At 34.7% G+C, this 21490-nt stretch overlaps 2 protein-coding genes across 2 annotated transcripts; both read right to left on the reverse strand.

The window, feature by feature from the left end:
* Positions 1-4867: 4867 nt before the first annotated feature.
* On the reverse strand, positions 4868-5293 carry LOC141590279 (uncharacterized). Its single transcript, XM_074410880.1, has one exon. The coding sequence runs from the start codon at positions 5291-5293 to the stop codon at positions 4868-4870; it is 426 nt and encodes a 141-aa protein (XP_074266981.1).
* Positions 5294-14400: 9107 nt separating this feature from the next.
* Positions 14401-15322, reverse strand: LOC141590280 (protein FAR1-RELATED SEQUENCE 9-like). The gene is made up of 2 exons (XM_074410881.1): positions 14864-15322; positions 14401-14781 (listed from the first exon to the last, which is right to left on the reverse strand). Exons 1-2 carry the CDS (start codon positions 15320-15322, stop codon positions 14401-14403), a joined length of 840 nt encoding a protein of 279 aa, XP_074266982.1.
* Between the last annotated feature and the right edge of the window lie 6168 nt (positions 15323-21490).

Consider the following 21490-nt stretch of genomic DNA (forward strand, 5'->3'; position numbering starts at 1 on the left):
TCGTCTACCGAGGTTAGTGAAGCAGAGCGCGCAGTTGAATAGTCCGTAGCAGAAACTCAAAGATCTGGAGAGGTACCTGTACCCGGCCCATGCAACGTGTCCGGGGAGTTGTCGTTAAAGGTTGACGAGGTGCCGAAAGTTACGAATGTGGTGCAGGAAAAGGATATGATGGACATAAAATGGACAAGTACCCTCTATTCTAGTGTGGAATTAAACACTGCTTATCAAGGGGCCCCAACATCTAGTTGTGTTCTCGATCAGCTAGGGGGGCTGAATGTTGACCAAGCTATGAATGCAAGTTCTCAGGAGGTGGTAGAGAATGTGGTAGATGATGCGGTACTGAAGGATCATGGAGGTAATCCATTGAAGTTTAGAGTTTTGAAGTGTCACCTTACTTGTTCATGATGAAGTTACACTTTTCTCCACTAAAATTACTATTTCTGTTGTTAAAGTTACACTTTTTTGGAATATTGAAGTTACACTTTTCTGCACTAAAATTACACTTGTTTGTGTTAAAGTTACACTTTTCTTTGCTAAGAGTTTCATTTTGTTTTCATAAAGTTATACTTTTTGGATTTAGTATTTCACTTTTTCTCCCTGGTTGAAAATTCAATCCTGCATGAAAATAAAATTGTCGGTCTGCTGACATTTTCCTTTATTGTTACAGATGCGGCAGCGGAGGATGCGGTCGTCAAGTCTCTGGAATTTACAAGCACAATCTATTCTGCTAGAGAATTACACGAGGCTTTCGATGGGGTTGTCGGGAAAAATAAAGGGACTTTGGATCATGGCGAGGTAACTTCTGTTGTACTACTAGAGTCAGATCATGTGGAGATTCCTATCCCGACACCGTACGTCCCTCTAGTGATCTTAGCAACCATCCATTCTTACTTCACTCAAGCGAGCCCTTATTGTGCATGGATCACATCTTTGAGAACCTCGGGTATTCGATTGACTGTGGGGCACCTGCTCCTGATTAGTGCTTTGCTACGAGAAGCCTGACATTCAGTCAGCAACTCCTTGCGCCAGTGTTTAGCGAAAGGAAATATGTTATTGACTACATGTTTAATCAATCAGATGCGTTTATCCATTGGTAAGTCAATTATTTTATTCAAGGAGTCCTTATCATTCCTAATTAATTAAATTTGGTTTGTTAATTAAATGTCTTTATTGTAGGGAAAAATTGGTTTCATTTAGCGAGTTTTATTTCATAAGCCGGGAAGACATTGGAACTTTGAATCCCGGGGAGCAAATCATGACTAGTATTATTGATGGTTGGTGCTTGCTTCTCAATCACATCATGAAACCTTCAGACATTTTCCGTTGTTTCTTTGGCCTTAGTCACACTGTAAGTGATCCTTTTTTTGTCTAAGATCACTATTATTCCTGTTCAAGTGACATTTATCTTGAGCTGCTATCGTTACACTATTTGTGACTAAAATTACAATTTTACTTGTTAAAGTTACACTTTTTCTTATTAAAATTACTCTTTTAATTGCGAAAGTTTCACTATTTGTGACTAAAATTACAATTTTACTTGTTAAAGTTAAAGTTTTTCTGATTAAAATTACTCTTTTAATTGTGAAAGCTACACTTAGCATATACCTTCATTATAGTAGTAACCAATTAACTGTAACTTTATGATAAGTCACACTAAAGCACTGTTATTTTTTCAAATAAAAGGACCCCGCGTGGTATATTTGGAAGGTCCAAAAGCTTGAAAAAGTGTTGAACAAAGATGAAGATATTTTTGGTGGCTGGGATACTTGGGCTGAATCCTGTTTTACACCATTTTAGCTTGACACGGACATGGTATGTATCAAAACAAATAATCTGTAGCATTTTGATGGACTACAATTTTTGATTTAACGCTATATATGATGCAGATCGTTCTGCCTGTGTTATCTGGTGATGGTGATCATTACAGTTGTGTCTGCATAAACTTTTTAACCGAGCATATTGACTATCTTGACAACCGAAAATACGATGATCCAATAGAAATGCTACGTTACGGAGGGATTGCACGTATTTAGGTAAGTTTTGGATGTCCAATATTTTAGGACTTCTTTCTTTTAGTTTGATGGTCCATATTCTTAACACACAGACGCATATTCATGTTCAGGCAAACTTAATGGGGAAGTATTTGTTGTCGAAAGGTCTGTCTAAGGGCTCAAAGGTTAGCGGGTTTAAGATCGTAAACATTGAGTTCAGTTGGCAAGGCATCGGGTGTTCGAGAAATGACTGTGGTGTTTACATGATGCTACATATGACGTTTTACCGCGGGAAGCCTTTTCAATGTGACCTCGGGAAAGAGGAGGCTATGAACCTTTACCGTGCTGAGTTTGCTGCGACCCTCGTCCTTTGTGACATTAATAGTTACAGACGAGACATATTGCGTCGGATTGATGTGTTCAAAGAGGTTGTTGGGCATCCATTGACGAGGAAGTTGAATGTTGGTAAGAGAAAAACATATGGTGACATAGGGCCGAGCCCCACAAAACGTGCCTGCGCTCCTAATTCTGAAGAGCCCGCCATGAAGGTGACACTTGTTACCATGCGCACTCCGTCTGGTAAAGCCATCTCCTCTGTTAAGAGCCAGCCTTGTGGAAAGAGGGACGGTTTGGGTTGCTCGCTCGACTGTGGTAGGGATGATTACAGTACACATGTTGTGTCAAAGCTGCTCCGGAACAACCAAGCGTTAATCAAGGATATTGAACAACGAAGAAAGCACGTTGCTTACTATTGCTTGTTAGATGACCACAATTTTGAGGATCGGTCAATTGTTCTGAATTAATAATACTCTGAAATAATGTTATTTTCACATTTGGTTGTATTTTAATTATAGAGTGCTTTAATATTATGAGTGTAGTGAACAACTGGTTTGGTAAAATCGGCACGCTACGCTTCAGAGAGCTGACATTATGTCCCTGGTCCCTGAAAATTTAATGTCGTTGAATGTCATCGAGTGTTGGTCGATATTGCTGAACCATTTAGAAAAGGAGGAATATGGCGATCATGCAAGGATGTCATTCTTCGGTATACGCCACATGGTACTGCCATTAACCATTGCATAATAGCTTGATTATACTGGTTGAAAATTAATGTGACATGTTGGTACTGATAAAGAACTGCTTTAAACTGATATCCGCTACTACTACACCTTTGTTTGTTAGAGTTACAGTTTTGTTTGTTGCAGTTACACTTTGTTAAAGTTTCACTTTCTGTCACTAGAATACACTTTTGTTATTTAGAGTTACACTTACGCGGATATAGAGTTATTATTTTAATACTTGCATGTTTACAAGTTAACACTTTAATCATGTTCACTCCTTGCCTTTTTAGGAGCTCCTCTTGGTATTGTTTGGAACATTTGAGCAGCCTGGCACACAATCCGACATCATCTATGATAAGCTTTACCAACTTTGGGACACCTTCATTGTGGAAAGTGGGCAAACCGTCAACTTGAAAACAGATTTACTCTTTGTCCCATTCTGCATCAACGACCATTTTGCATGCGTATGTATCAATCACAAAACACGTTCGATCAACCTGTTTGACCACCAGCGCCATTCTGATTTGCAGAAGTCACCTATGGGCAAGGCGACGCGTTTAATTGTAAGTTGTCGTCCAATATTTTCTTCAAAACAATGTTTTTTCCCTAATCAGAATTGGATGTAAATTTGTATATATGTAGGCTAGTGCAGTGTATGAATATTTGGAATCACGAGATAAAACCAAAGATAACACCAGAGGAAGAGAAATTCCTGATTTTGCGATCTGCCAAATACCTTTTAGCGGATGCTCACCTACTCTCAACAAACCAGAGTCTGGGTTGTTCACCATGATGGCAATGCTATTGTATGAGGGTGTTCCTTTTCTGCAAGCCGACCTGGAGAAGAAGAAATTAAGGCGTTATTTGGTGATCCAGCTAACAGCAACCCTTGTTCTAGCAGACATGAACGTCTTAAGTGAAGGTGTCCTGGAAAAGGTCAAAGCTTTTATTAACAACAAAGAAAAGCTATGGAAGGAATTACAACTGAAACGTAAAATATCCAGGGTTGTTGTAAAAAAATAACAATCCTAAGCTAGTGGATAATGTTTTTTTATAATATGCCTTGTGTATGTAAAAATCTTGTTGATACATGGTATCATTAGGCAGTTAATTTTGTTAAACAATGTTAGAAGAACCTTCTTGGAAGCTTTGCCTCATTTTGTAAGACAATGTCACGTTTCAAAATGATATTTATGTAGTTTTACCAAGCTTTGTCATAGGGCTTTATAAGAGATAAAGTGTAACTTTAATCGTATAAACTGTAATTCTAATCCGATAAAGTATAACACTAATTGCTATAACATAAAAGTGTAATTAACTTCAATAAAATTGTCAGGGTACTTCAATAAGTAACTTTAATAATCCAAATTGTAACTTTAATAATCCAAATTGTAACTCTAACCAGACAAACTGTAATTCCAATCATATAAAGAGTAACTGTAATTGTAATAACATTATGATTTTGGAAATTACAGTAATTTGATGTTACAATTAATAATAGTTTTGTCAAAAACAAAAGACTTCAACAAAATCAGCTTTAGTACCAACGGGTATCAAATGACTTCACTGCAGTTTGATGTCTAAACAAAAGACGAGGTGCAGCTTGATGTTCCGTGAAAATGATACATAATACATCCAAAAAATTGGTATAAGTGGAATATCTTAATATAGTGACTATTCTAAGATGTCATCTTCTTCCTCCTCCACTTCTTCTTCATCTTCTCCCGACGATTCCTTTGATGATGGTGACAATGGTGGGTGCTCTGCAAAAGGGTTAGGGCAATTCCTCTTGTCATGATTAGCTACTCGCTTGCATTATTTACACATGCGTTTTGTCTTGCATTCCAAGGCAACTGCTTTTGCCTTAAACGACAACATTCTCTTTCCACTTCCCTTGTTTTTTAATTTTTTAGGAGGCAAAATTGTTACCTCCTGACTAGCAGAGCAGCCTAGAATTTGCTCTAACTGTTGTTTATTCAATGGTGATCCTATGGGTGATAGTTTCTCCTTAAACTCTCTAATTAGACTAGAAAAGTTGTGGACATCAGCCTTGCATTTGCCCATAAGAATCCCAACTGTCTGATGAACCTCTGACCACATTACTGACATCACAATTTGTTTTCCATCAATTATATCAACGTCCTCAGCTGCTTCACCATTACAATCGAACATTTTAGAGTGGATTGCATCTTTACACCATCTGTTCACAACACTTATGATGTCACTCTTAATCGCGCACATTTAGTCCCCTAATTGAGCCCATTTTGCATACTATTATAACATTTCATGGCCATTTTATCCGTCAATTCCTTCCTATTTTGCTTTCCTAATGCATTGTATATGTCTTCTAGGAAAGAAGATAATGAGGTGGAATTCCCATCTCTTGCGCATATTCGAAAGCTTATTGACGATCTTGGATGGATTAGTAGGAAGAGGAGGCAAGAATGATGACCAAGAATGTAGGAATAACGAGTATATAGTAGGATCATAGGCTTAAAAGCAAGGAGAAGGAAGCAATTACAAGAGAAAATTGCTTGTAACCAAACCAAGGGCTGCTCTTTTGGCTCTGAAAGTATGCTAGATTAAACAGCATCGAAAAGTCATGTGGTCTAGGCTTTTTAATCACTCCAATAGGAGTGCGGATGAGGAAATGATGTCCGTTTTACAATCTAAGCTCAAATAGACAAACTGGCCGCCAATCCGCGCGTCCCGAGCTCAAATCCGGGCGTGCCAGACTCAAGACGGGTGTGCCAGACTCAGGACGAGCGGATTGTTAGGTAGACAAGAATGGAGAAGAACACTGTCCCAGGATCCGAGCGTCCCGAGCTCAGGCTGAGCGTCCCAGACCAGGATCCGGGCGTCCTGATGACCAGTCCGAGCAGATCATGGAGCTTTGATCCAAGCGTCTTCTTTGCGATCCGAGCGGATCCCTCACAGGACAAGCCGTGCTTCAAGCCAATCCAAGCAGATCGTGGTGGGAGTAGCAGCTTGATCCGCGCATTTCCCTCTGGACTTGCAATTCTCTATTCAACACTTAGCATTGTTATTTACTAATCTAGCCTTGCTTAATCTAATGATGTACTACTATATATACTCCCTTTGTAATAATAAATTGTACCAAGTTCTCTTAGCTTAGATGAAATCCCCTTAGATTATATTAGGAGTAGATTAGAATAGATAAATCTCAATCATTCCACAAAATTACACATTAATCTTTCCATAATTATTGTTCAAAGTTTATTATTGGGTAATTGAAGACTATGGGGTTATTATTGGAGAATTGACAACTCTTCATCAATCAATCAAGTTTTCTTCTGTTATTCTTTGCTTTATTATTTGGATTATCTCAAATAGGTATAATCTCTTTTACCATTGTTTAATTATTGTTAAATCACATCATTTATTCATCTCGTTTTGCTTTGTTAGTATGATTGACAACCTTATTAACATGTTAAACTTGATCATGAGTGAGTAGTCCTTTAGCTAGGATTAATGGGGAATTAGGGGAAACAAACATGAGAATTGATCTATGCTTAATCTAATATGTTCTCATAATTAATTTGCTTGCTTGTTATGATTTCAACCTATGCACATGTTATGTTTGATGAAATGCGAGCCTATGAATCCTTGCATTTTTTGATCCATCCCTTATCTCTTCAATGAGGCTTGTAAGACATAAACCAACTCAAGCCTCATTAGACAATGTATAGAGTTGAATAGAAAGGATTAAGTCGACTTGTAGGTGTTGTACAGCCTAGACGACTCGGCTCCGGGACCCAAACCTTCTTAAGGAATGTAAGATATACACTAACTCGATCCCATCACAACAATAAGTGCTTGCATCTAATTGAGAACATGTTTATAAGATCTACTCCCATGAATCCCCTATGAACCTATGAGACCCTAGTAGTTTTAATCAATTGTTTACAAACCTTTTTAATTGCTTTACATTCATCTTGTTGATTAGTTTAGATTACATCTCACATCAACCCATTTCTATTATGACAACCCTTAGCACAACTATAATTAGATTGAACAATTTGAGTACCCCCATCCCGTGGATCGACCCCGACTTTCTTGCTATGCTAGTAGTTGGGTATAAATGTGTTTGATGGCGGACAACGACCCGGTCCATCAAAATGGCGCCATTGCCGGGGACGGTGTTGTGTATTTGAATCGTTCTTTTGTCTAATTTTCGTTGTGCTTCTTCTTGAGGAATCTTGGTTCCTTGGGAATTTTATTTCTTGTGCTTGTTCTATTTCATATGTTTATCATGTCTACATTCACTTTTTCGCAATATAAAAATGGGTCATTTGATAAATATGTTGCAAGATTTGAAGATTATATGACTCATGCTTGGCAGCATGGTTTTACTCTTTCAAATTATGAAGCATGTTGTGTTGTTTATAATGGCATGAACCTTGAAACCCACAACTTGGCATTTCACTTGAGTGATGGTAGGATATGTTAGATGAGTTGTGAGGAATTTTGGGAATTTGTTGAGTTCATGACCATCCATTATCTTAAGCAAATTGTACATGACATCTTTAAGAGTGCCAAGGAAGGTATGGAAGCGATAAAAACAACATTTCAAAAATTCATTGAGGAAAACTATGATGAAAATGAGATTTGTGAGAATGATAAACCTTCCTATAACCTTGAGCCAACCTACTATGCCTACAAATTTGCCCCTCCTTGGGAAGATGGAGTGCTAGATGAAGAGAGTGATGATGAGGAGGAGTATATTCTTGATTGTGAAACCAATGCTTGGATGCCGACACCTTACTCTTCTTGTGTACCAATGAACCCAACTTCTATGGAATTTGATGTTAATGGGCAAAGTGAGAGTGATATGGATGTGAACTTGAGTAAAAATGCATCCTTTGAGGATGACATGTTAGAGGGAGACAATTGTGTTGAACTTGGTGAGCCTTGTTATGACAACCCCTTTGATAATGGACCTTGTTGGGATGAAGAGTATGAGGACATTTGGGAATCCCAAATAGACACCCTTGAAATCACCTTAGATGATAATGAGAGTACTTGCATTGAATGTGGTGATTTTGACTATTTAGAGGAAGTGTTGAGTGAATTGCCAACCAACTACCCATTTCATGTTCCTACCATCCATCACATCTCTTATGATTTTTGTCATAGTATTCTTGACATGCTTGTTCGGTCTTATACTTGGGCATTTTTCAATTGCATAATCTTGTGTTGCTATGTATGCCTATTGATGTCCCACTCCCAAGAATTTGACCTACTTCTACGTGCTTTGAGTGCTAATGATATTTTGGCATGGATTTATTAATTGACAATCTTTGGGTTGATGGAGTTCCTCAATAACCATTACCTTGTATATATGCATGTTGGGAAATGTGTCCTCAACAATAGTGCGATCATTTGATTTAAATATCATTATTAAATCTCATATTAAGAATACGTGAGGGATGATTCTTTATACAGTCGACTAACCGTAATTAATCGGTAATGATTGGCTAACTAGAGTTTGACATTACTGTCGTGTGACGGTGGTGGGCAGTTGATCCCTTTAGGTCACACCTATAGGATGAGGCCCAAATAGATATTTAATTAATTCTATGCGATACGAATTAATTAATTCCTTAATTGTGGGAGTGCAATTTTGCGTCTTATTATAATGTGATTAAATAAGATTTAATTTAGTAATTAAGCGTTAAATTACTAAATTAGTTGAGGTATTATATAAGTTTTGAGGTAGAGGTAATTAATTATTTAAAGTTACAAGAAGTTGTAATTTTAACTAACTAGTAATTATGGGACCCATTATATGTTGATATAATGGTAGTATACTACTCAAAAAGTGGAGTGTATATTATATTATTAAGTGTAATATTTAAGTGATAAATGATTACATTAATAATTAAATATGTAAGATAGTTAAACATAAGACTTATAAGCATTTGTGGGACAAATGACAAAAGGCAAAAATGGACCATATAAGGACCATTTTTTCGGCCAAATAAGATGAGCAAAAGATGCTCTTTTGTCTTTTGTTGATGTTGGTTATTGTGTGAAAGAGACCTTACATACTAGCCTTTACATACTACATCTTACACAATCTACCTACAATTAACAAAACAAGTAAAAAACAAATGACAAAAGATTCCTCCTTTGTTATAAGGCCACCGGTTTTGGCATGATAAAAGGAGCATTTGGTTGCTCATTTGACTACTACTTGTTTTTTGCTAGTTTTGCTTATTTCTCTCTAATAATTCCTCACATGCAAATGCAACATAGCTCTCCATAAATACTAATACACATCATATATTACTTGAGATAGTAATACAAGATCATTAGTATTATTAAGGTAATATTTCTACTAAATATCTAGTTAATATTAGTAGGAATTTTTGGGATTCATCTTGGGTGCAATTTATTGGAGTGGCTTCTATACTTGGAGTCTTAGGAGGATCATCCATCATTATAAGCTCAAGAAAAAGTGAAGGAAGGTGACCTTACTTGTTCCCATAATTTCGAACCAACCAACAATGTAAGGAACATTGTTTTTCTTATAAATCTTTCATTTTGTTATGCATGCACTAGATCTAAAGAACAAATAATTAACAAGTTAATTAGTTCACTATTAGAGGAGTCTAATAATAGGTATGTGAACCTAAAAATGCATTTAGTGTAAATTTGCATTCATTTATTCATTTAATAAATTGCATGAGAGATGAAAGGGAGGGATCTCATATTTTGATTAAGCTTTTAGAAGGAAATTGATGAAATTGGGAAGGTAGCAAATGTAAATAAATGAAGAAAATGGAGAATTTGGGCTTGTGCATATCCTACTTATCATTATAAAGGTGTTGGGTCGAAAATTGCTTGAAATCTGTGCATCCCGACAACAACTGGCGCGAGTTGGAGACCAAGAAAAGAAAGAATTCTTCCTTTAAGACAATCCGGGCAGATTCCTGTGAACCGAGCGTCCCCAGAAGGAATCCGCTCAAGCTGAGCTCGATCTGTGCATCCTGGCATGGGTTGGAAAATTCAGGATGCACTATGTGAGAATCCGAGCGTCCCGAGCCAAAACTCGAGCGGGTCAGACTTGACTCGAGCAGATTAATGCTAAAATCTCACCTTTTCTCATTTGGCTCATGACATGGCTATGTATGCATCCTATCTACTATCTTCATCTCCTATAATGATTGTAAGAACCCTTTCTTTCCCTATCTCTCATGTATAGTTGCATTTATGTAATTACCTCATGATTAAACCCCTTTCTTCCTACATTAGCAATAGTGTTTAAAATCGGTTTGGGGAGGTTTGACCATGAAGTAACATACATTATAGTTAATCATATAGAATAGACTTGCATTTGTGAAATATTTCATATTGCATTTACATTAGTTAGTTCATATAGTATAATTTGCATTGTAATATATCCCACATATCTCATATAGTTAGTTGCATATAGTTAAATTTGCATTCATGCATAGTCATTAACGACCCAACCTCATTTCTCCTCCACTAGAAATATTGCTTAAATCGGTTTGGGGAGGTTTGATCATAGGTGACCATAGTTTACTAGAAAACATGCATCATTTAGTATAGTTTAGATTGCATTCATTTGTTATATATGTTATATAGAATTGCATTTAGTTAGAGCATGCATTCATTCATATCATATCATTGCATTTGTACTTCATTTCCATAAAATCAAAAATCCAAAAACATGTATTTCTTTTTTTCCCTACTCCTACATGTACATTGAGGACAATGTCCAAAATAAAGTGGGGGGTGGGAATTTATATTCCAAAATACATAAAATATTGAAAAATTTCGAAAAAAACTCAAAAATATATTCTTTAATTTCATAAAAACAAAATCTATAAAAAAATGAAAATTTCAAAAACCAAAAACATGTTCTTTAATTTAGTAGTGTAGAATTGTATATACTTGTGATTTTGTTCTTTTCTCACATTGATACAACACTACATTTGAGGCATTATCAAGGGAATGTGAAGACCGCTTGGTATGATCGCTCTAATCTCTATTTTGCTTCCATTTATTTTCATTATTCATATGAGGAGGATGGACTTACATGTCAAGGAGGATATGGTGTATTTTGTTGTTGCGGTTTGTGTAACTATGTGTTGTTAGTAGTTGCATTTAGTTTACATGGCATAATATATAGTTGATAGAAGCATATGCATTGGAGTTGTATATATGTTAGTTGCATCATGGCATGTAGTTGCATGGTTAGAAAATTTTGTGAAAATGCCTATTTGGGAAGCTTGGCCAGTGTATATAATGTCCTTGTAGATAATTTTTCTCCTTGAGACTTTGTTTGCTAGAATACCCTCAAGACACCCTAGGATGTGTTATACTAGTATCTTTTGACCCATGGACTAAGGCCTAGTCAAGAGTACCTTGTGATGTGATGAATCCTTGGCTACCGTTTATTACAAGGTGACCCTTGAAACCATGCAACCATCTTCCACCTCTATCACATTTTGTCAACAAAAAAGGGAAGGGGCACAAAAATCTCCAAAATTGAGTTCAAGTATTGAAATGAAAATCAAAAAGTTTGAAAAATGCATCAATGAAAAGAGGAGCAAAAATAGACTCCTATACTTCAATAAAAGTACCCTTGCTACAAAATGGGTTTACTTTGAAAAATGTTCAAAAATGCAAAGATTGAAAAATTTGCCAAGTATCAAAATGCCAAACATCAAAAGTGGCAAAAGAAATGTTCTCAAATGTCACAAACCACCTTGCCTTGCAAGAAGGCATCTTACCTCATGGATGTCTTGTTTTGAGTTGAAGGGGCGGAGTGAGACCCGCTAATTGTCTCACATCGGTTATATTATTAAGATAGTTTAAATAAAGGTCTAGTTCTAGTCACCTCTTTACTCGGGACGAGGAAAGGTTTGGTTTGGGGATGTTTGATGTGACTGTTAATTGCGCACATTTAGTCCCCTAATTGAGCCCATTTTGCATACTATTATAACATTTCATGGCCATTTTATCCGTCAATTCCTTCCTATTTTGCTTTCCTATTGCATTGTATATGTCTTGTAGGAAAAAAGATAATGAGGTGGAATTCCCGTCTCTCGCGCATATTCGGAAGCTTGTTGACGATTTTGAATGGATTAGTATGAAGAGGAGGCAAGAATGATGACCAAGGATGTATAAATAAAGAGTATATAGTAGGATCATAGGCTTAAAAGTAAGGAGAAGAAAGCCATTACAAGAGGAAATTGCTCAAAAACAAACCAAGCGTTGCTTGTTTGGCTCTAAAAGTATGCTAGATGAAACGACGTCGAAAAATAAAGTGGTCTAGGTTTTTGAATCACTCCAATAGAAGTCCGGATGAGGAAATGACGTCCGTTTTACAATCCGAGCTCAAATAGACAAACTGGCCGCCAATCCGCGTGTCCTGAGCTCAGATCCGGGCGTGCCGGACTGAAGACGGGCATTCCAGACTCAGGACGAGCGGATTGTTAGGCAGACAAGAATGGAGAAGAACACTGTCCCAGGATCCGAGCGTCACAGACCAGGATCCGGGCGTCCCGATGCCCAGGCCGAGCGGATCATGGAGCTTTGATCCGAGCATCTTCTTTGCGATCCGAGCAGATCCCTGACGGGACAAGCCGTGCTTCAAGCCAATCCGAGCGGATCGTGGTGGGAGTAGCAGCTTGATCCGCGCATTTCCCTCGGGACTTGCAATTCTCTATTCAACACTTAGCATTGTTATTTACTAATCTACCCTTGCTTAACTTAATGATGTACTACTATATATATTCCATTTGTAATAATCAATTGAACCAAGTTCTCTTAGCTTAGAAGAAGTCCCCTTAGATTAGATTAGGAGTAGATTAGAATAGAAAAATCTCAATTACTCCACAAAATTACACATTAATCTTTCCTTAATTATTGTTCAAAGTTTATTATTGGGTAATTGAAGACTATTGGGTTTTTATTGGAGAATTGACAACTCTTCATCAATCAATCATGTTTTCTTCTATTATTCTTTGCTTTATTATTTGGATCATCTCAAATAGGTATAATCTCTTTTTCCCTTTTTTAATTATTGTTAATCACATCATTTATTCATCATGTTTTGTTTTGTTAGTATTGATTGACAACCTTATTAACATGTTAAACTTGATCATGAGTGAGTAGTCCTTTAGCTAGGATTAATGGGGAATTAGGGGAAACAAACATGGAGATTGATCTATGCTTAATCTAATATGTTCTCATAATTAATTTACTTGCTTGTTATGATTTCAACCTATGCACATGTTATGTTTGATGAAATGCGAGCCTATGAATCCTTGCATTTTTTTATCCATCCCTTATCTCTTCAATGAGGCTTGTAAGACATAAACTAACTCGAGCCTCATTAGACCATTCATAGAGTTGAATAGGAATGATTAAGTCGAGTTATAGGTGTTGTACAGTCTAGACGACTCGGCTCCGGGACTCAAACCTTCTTAGGGATTGTAAGATATACACTAACTCGATCCCATCACAACAATAAGTTCTTGCATCTAGTTAAGAACAAGTTTGTATGATCTACCCCTATGAATCCCCTATGAACCTATGAGACCCTAGTGCTTTTAATCAATTATTTATAAACCCCTTTAATTGCTTTACTTAATTTATATTCATTTTGTTGATTAGTTTAGATTACATCTCACATCAACCCATTTCAATTGTGACAACCCCTAGCACAAGTATAATTAGATTGAACATTTTGAGTACCCCCGTCCTGTGGATCGACCCTGACTTGCTTGCTATGCTAGTAGTTGGGTATAAATGTGTTTGATGCCGAACAACGACCCGCTCCATCAACACTCATCTGGAATAGTCTTCAGTCCGTTAGATGAGTAAATGCATATTACATGCCGGCATAGAATGCCTTTCCTTTCAAGAATTCTGCAGCTACAACTTGATTTAAATGTAAATAGATCAACAATATAGAGTAAAATGTTATTTTAAAAAGTTAGAAATAGTGTAACTGTAACAGAATAAAGTGTAACTTTAACTGACAAAAGTGAAACTTTATGATGTGTAACTTTAATAAAGAAAATGGTAATTGTAATGAATAATTGTGTAACTCCAACAAGTTACAGTTATGTTGTACTTCAATAGACAAGTCTACCTGGGCAGTACTTAACCTGATAATTCCTGTCCTTGTTTGCATCTCTTACAGTTGTCACCTCTAAAAAGTCTCCCTTGGCAAACCCACTACTTTTACAAGTATCGATTGAGTACTTGACCTCTTCTTGAAATTCCTCGAATACTTTATGACTGTACACTTGCGCCCCGTGCACCTCAATATCCAGATGCGTTGACATTTAGGAGGAAGTGTGTCTGTTACCGTTGCCGAGCTTCTTCTGTGTATGTCTTTGTTGGTCCATAACGCTGTCAAAACGCAGCGAAAACTCTACTAACGATCCCGATTTGCTCTCAAATCTCTTAAAGAAACTATTTTCACTTTCTGATCTTTGAGTTGTCCTCATAACACTCCCCATCTCTAGGTCCCTAAAATGTGCTATAACCCACTGGTTCCTTTTAGCATACATTTCCTTAAGCCAATCAATGTTATTAATTGCATGTTCTCTGCCTATTTCTTCCCATTTTGCATCGAACTCTGCTGCTTCAATGTTTTCATCCCATATAATGGCATTCAATTTCTTTAGAAATTCAGAATAATCTTCTCTCGTCATCCATACTTGCTTGACACTTTGTTCATGATATGTCATATACAATATCGGTGACGCGCTGTCTTGAACAAGAGGGGTACCACTTTAAGAATACCTGGATCCTGATTGGTGATAATATACTTAGACTCCTTCCCACCCATTGCAGGAAAAAAACGGCTGAAAACCCATTGAAATGATTCGCGTCTTCATGTGAAACCAGCGCTCCATAGAACGTGACTGATCGTTTATGGTGATCTACCCATGTGAACGGTGTGAAGGCCATATCATACTTATTGGTGGTATAGGTCGGATCGAACGACACTGCATCACCAAAAATAGAGTAGTTCCTTCTACCGATACCGTCAGCCCATATAACTTTACTCAGACTACCGTGAAAATCAACATCATAGTCAAAGAAGAACCCTTGCCTATTAACAACAATGTCCTTAAAGTGGTCTACGAACATCTGACCGTCCCGTTCATTATTGTAGTATTTCACATCTCCGTTAAAGTTCTTAAAATCATTTAAGCTAGCTCCAATGTTCTCAAACCCATTTACGTGTTCCTTCAGCATTTTATAAGTCTTTGTTGCTCCTATCTTTAGCTATTAATTAATGACATACTTTTAGAAATATTTAAAAGTGTAACTTTAAGCATAAATACAGTAATTGTAAGAAAGAAAAGTGTAGATTCAACAAACCCATAAAAGTATAATTCTAACCAACAAAACTGTAATTTTAGGAAGGAAAAGTGTAACTTCAACAGACCCTACAAAGTGTCACTTTAATTCATAATACTGTAACACCAATATTTTTAGCCAAAGTAATAAATAACTAGAATACTCACCCTTGAATTATAAAGGATTATCATTTTGTGATAATCTGTTATGTTGCATGACAACTTTTGAAACTCTCTGTCCCTGGCAGATATGAGCTCATGGTTGTGGCCGCTGTGAAATCGATCAATCAATAATTCGCCATTCCTCATAAATAGCCTAATCCTCGCTTTGCACCCAACGCGCCTGACTTTGTGTTTCCTACTCGAATCCTAGCGACCACTACTCTCCATATGTCCCTTATGCGTGAATCCCTCTCGGATGCAAACCAACAGTTTAGATTTTATTTCCCCGCCACGCCATCTCTTTGTCGTGTATTTCCGCACATCAAAACAACAAGCAATATCATAAATTTTATAAAATGTCACTGCCTCCTCGATTTCCAGATATTCCTGCCCAATATATGGGGTAAACTTTTGTTCAACTTCCGTGCAAAATTCTTCCTCGTTCGGCTTTCTTTTTCCATTGTGCTCAATTGTATATGTCAATAGTCCAATGATTAACAATTGTATTCAACAGTCCCTTAGAGGTACACTTTATTTGGGTTACAGTTACACATTTTATAACATGTTAAAGTAACCCCTTTATTGGCCAAAATTGCACTTTTAATTGTTAAAATTACACTTTTTACTATTAAAGTTACACTTTTTTATTTCGTTCCGAAATTGCACTTTTGTTCGTAAAAAATACACTTTTTGTTGGTTAAAGTTGCACTTTTTTATTTCATGTTAAAATTACACTTTTGTTTGTCAGAACTACACTTTCGTCTATTACAGTTACACTTTATTTGTGTTCTCGTAGTTAGTTAACTGTACCTTTATGATTATTATGTTGACTGTAATCTAAATAAAGAAAAGTGTAATTTTAACAGATTACAAACAACTGTAATTTTATCTAGGAAAAAATTAATTTGTGTAGGACAATACTGTAACTTCAATCAACGAATGTATAATTTCAACAAGGATAAGTATAATTTCAAATCTAACATTATCTAGGAAAAAAGTAATTGTAATGGCCAATACAGTAACTTGAAACAAAAAATGTGTAATTTTAAAAAAGGAAAGTGTAACTTTATCTTTCAAATAGTGTAATTGTTTAAACGTTGAACTTCATTACATTACTCTCTACATTTTTTCACTTTAAATACTAGTTATATCGTGAAATGAAAGAGTTCATATATTAAAAAAATGAGCTTTTAAATAACCTAAATAACATAGAGTTTTCATATTTAACCTAGTTTATTTGTAAAAAAAAAAATGAATATTTAACGTTGTTAAAACGAATAAAAGTTCGAATAATTACCATCGATAAAACGTATCTGCAAGTCAGCCATAGTTGATGTTGGAATACGGTCTTGTTGTTTGGCTACTTGTTTTTCGAAGTAGATCTTCGTGGTTCTCTTAATGTAATGAAAGAAGATGATGAAGGAAGAAAATAAGATATTTATTTGCTAAAAATTATCGCCAGGAAGGATGCATGGCTGAGTTGAGGTTTTCTTAAATTGTGTTTTGGTGGGGTTTGTGTAGTATTGTGTTGAGGAAGGTAGTTGAAGAAGTCTGCATATTAATGTGTGTGTACAGTGGGTAATAGCTATTTCTCTTACATACACACACTCTCTCTCCTGCTCAACCTATTTCCCTTTTCATTTTTACGCCTAATAAGCCTATAATGGCACCAAATCTACACGGTCCATTTATATGATCCAAAAGCTCTTATAAAGACTTAGGAACTCAAATAATATGAGGGACTTATAAGAACTTCACGTATATATATATATATATATATATATATATATATATATATATATATATATATATATATATATATATATATATATATATATATATAGAGAGAGAGAGAGAGAGAGAGAGAGAGAGAGAGAGAAAGAGAGAGAGAGAGAGAGAGAGAGGTTTTCATGAGTCCACTATATCATATAAGTCCCTAAGTCCTCATATGGATCATTGGATGTAAGGGATGGATGGATGAGATTGCATCTAAATAGAAGGCCATAAATCCCTCTTCCTAATCTCCCTCCCTAATCCTCCATAACTCTTCCTAATTGTGTATAACTTCTTCCTCATTCTATTATCACCCTACTCACTTCCTCATTATCACAAACTTCCCTTTTCTATCTATATCTCACAACCCCTCATTTTTCTCTCATAAAATAAAACCAAAAAAACACACAAAATAAACCCAAAACCCGACCAACAACCCAACCCACCTAACACCACTGACTACAACACCACACACCACCACCGACTACACCAGCGCCGACACCACCTAGAACCTGCCACCACAACCTACCACAGCAGCCGCTCCAACCCCTCGCACGGACCCACCTCAAACGCCGCCTCCCTTCACTGCCACCCCGACGCATCTCCCCACCACCGCACCTCCCTTTCTCCTTTTTTTTTTTCCAGATTTGTCTTCACCAAAACCGACACAACACCACCACTCCACGTCGACCTCCTTTCTTCTCATCTGAACCGCACACACATCCTCTCTCTTTCATTTTTTTTCAAGATCTATAAACCTAGTTGTCGTTTCTAATGGTGGGTCATGTTTTATTATTTATGGTCAGTGTGGTGGTGTGTCATTTTTTTTTTTTTTTTTTTTTTTTTGTGACAGACCGTGGTGGTGGGCAGTGTGGCAGGTGGGGAAGGAGAGGAAGGGGAGGAGGTGTGTCGGGTTTTTTTTTATTTGGTTTGAATTTTTCAGTTTTTTATTTAAAATTTTCAAATTTGTTTTATTATTTATGGGTTAATTTTTCTTAATAGATGACATTTTTTATTTTTTCGATCTAATTTTTTTTTGTTATTGTTACATATTTTTTTTGTTTTTAGATATTGTTACATTTTTTATTTTTCAGATTTAATTGAAAAAAGATCTATATATGAAAAAAGAAAAGTTACATTATTTATGACTAAAGTTATACCCTTGTCATATTAAAGTTATACTATTTACGACTAAAGTTATACGCATAAAATACAAAAGTTATAGAACTATTTTATATAACTTAATTTGTATATTTTTTTTAGTATTTGTGTGTTTGTGTTGTTGTGAGACGGTTTTTTAAATTTTTTGTTAGATTAACGGGTTTTTGTTATTATGGATTAAAGTTACTTTCGATTCTTTTTCGTTTTTCTTATTATTGGTTTTTTTTGGATTCTAATCTTAAAGTTCAGATGGTTTTTTTTTATGCAATATTATTGTTGGTTATTTTTTTTTTGAAATTTTCAGTGTTACTCCTTCCTCATTCTAATTGATTTTTAGTATTTTGGTTTTTTATTTCTCTTTTTTAAAGTTTCATATTTTGTGCTAAAGTTATACAATAATTAAAATAAAGTAATACTATTAACCTCTAAAGTTATACTATGTACGACTAAAGTTACCTCCTCGAAAAATTAAAGTTACATATACTTTGCACTAAAATTACATAAATTCAACATAATAAATAAAGTAATGACTGAAGTTATACTATTATGGACTAAAGTTACACAAATTTAGACTAAAGTTATACAAAAAATGACTGAAATTATATTATTATGGACTAAAGTTACACAATTTTGGATTAAAGTTACACAAATTTGGACTAAAGTTATACCCTTTAAACATTAAAGTTACAATATTTAGGACAAAAGTTATCTCTTATTCTTCTCATTTCTCCTTTTTTTGGACTAAAGTTGCACAATTTTTTACTAAAGTTACATAATTTTGTACTAAAGTTATACAAAAAAAACTAAAATTACAGTATGACAATTTATATAAACGTGTCCTGTATATTTACCTATCGTATAACTTTAATCCTTTTTTTTTGTATAACTTTAGTCCAAAATTGTGTAACTTTAGTGCATAATAGTATAACTTTAGTCATTTTCTGTATAACTTTAGTCCAAAATTGTGTAACTTTAGTCAATAATAGTATAACTTTAGTCTTTTTTGTATAATTTTAGTTCAAAATTGTGTAACTTTAGTCCATAATAGTATAACTTTAGCCCTTTTTTGTGTAACTTTAGTCCAAAATCGTGTAACTTTAGTGCAGAATTGTATAACTTTTGTCCAAATGTAAATTCAGATTTGAAACTAACACATGAGATTGAAGTTGCACAAATGCCATTAATGTCCACTGAAGTTGCACATAATGTCAGTGAGTTGCACACAATGTCATTGAAGTTGCACATAATGTGAATTGAAGTTATACATAATGTCAGTGAAGTTATACATAATGTTGATTGAAGTTATACATGAAATCGGTGAAGTTATACACATTGAAGTTTTAATACTAAATCCGAAAATTTTATATAACAACACGAAATTTAACAAGACGATATTTTAAATAATTTATAAAATAAGAGGTTGAAGTTATAAACATTGAAATTTGAGAAAATAACTAAATATACATTGAAATTTAAATACTAAACTGATAAATTTATATAACACAACAAATTTTAACGAGACGAGATTTGAAAAAATAAAAACAAGACGATTTTTGAAATGTCAAAATATGAATTATAGTAACTTTAATATATTTAAGATTAATATTAACAAATAGAAATAAAACAACTCCAAACAACAAATTTAATACAAAATCTGAAAAAAAAAAAAAAAAAAAAAAAACAACGTTAACTTACTCGCGGTTGTGGTGGTGGGTGGTGGTGTCGGGTGGGGTGGGGTGGTGGTGTATGAGGAAGAGGGGTTTTGATTTGTTTTGATTTTTGATTTTTTGGGTTTTTTATTTATTTATTTAGATTTTTTATTTATTTGGATTTTTTGGGTTTTTAATTAATTTGGATTTTTTGGGGTTTTTTTTATTGGGGTTTTAAGAGAAGAGAAGAGTGAAATGTGTGAGATGAGAGAGAAATGAGTGGGTGAAAAACAAATATACAGTAAATTAGTGATTAATTAGGGTGGATTGGTAAGGTGTGTTAATTAGCCTCTCTAATGACTTTGGGTGGGTTCATCTCATCCCTCCATCTCCCTCCATCCAATGACTCATAATAGAACTTATGGACTCAATATATATACATGGACTTACATGATCTCTCTCTATATATATATATATAGAATTAGGATCACATGAGTCCACCCTATCTTTTTGAGTCCGTGAGTCCATGATACAATATCACACTTTATATTAAACAATATCACAGCTTATATTCAAAAAAAAATTCGAGAAAAAAAATTTGAAAAAAAAAATTCCAAAAAAAAGTCGTGATATTGTTTTGTAATACAATATCACACGTTACACTAAACAATATCACAGCTTACATAATAATAATAATAAAAAAAAAAAACTTTTTCAAAAAAAAAATTTGAAACAAAAAATCGTGTTATTGTTTTGTAATACAATATCACACGTTATACTAAACAATATCACATCTTACATAAAAAAAAAAAAAAAAAACTTTTTCGAAAAAAAAATGAAAAAAAAATCGTGATATTGTTTTGTAATACAATATCACACGTTATACTAAACAATATCACGGCAAAAAAAACTTTAAAAAAAAAAAAAAAAAAAAAAAAAAAAAAAAAAATTTTAGAAAAAAAAAATCGAAAAAAAATTTTGAAAAAAAAAAAAATTTGAAAAAAAAATTTGAAAAAAAAAATCGTGATATTGTTTTGTATAGTGCGTGATATTGTTTTATGGACTCATGGACTCAAATATATAGGTGGACTCATAGGATCTTGCTTATATATATATATATATATATATATATATATATATATATATATATATATATATATATATATATATATATATATATATATATATATATAGAGAGAGAGAGAGAGAGAGAGAGAGAGAGAGAGAGAGAGAGAGAGAGAGAGAGAAAGAAGAGATAAACTAAGGCCATTATATCATATTAAGTCCATAAGTCTTAATGTGGGCTGTTGGATCAAGCA

Source organism: Silene latifolia, chromosome 7 (genome assembly GCF_048544455.1).
Source record: "Silene latifolia isolate original U9 population chromosome 7, ASM4854445v1, whole genome shotgun sequence".
NCBI lineage: Eukaryota > Viridiplantae > Streptophyta > Magnoliopsida > Caryophyllales > Caryophyllaceae > Silene > Silene latifolia.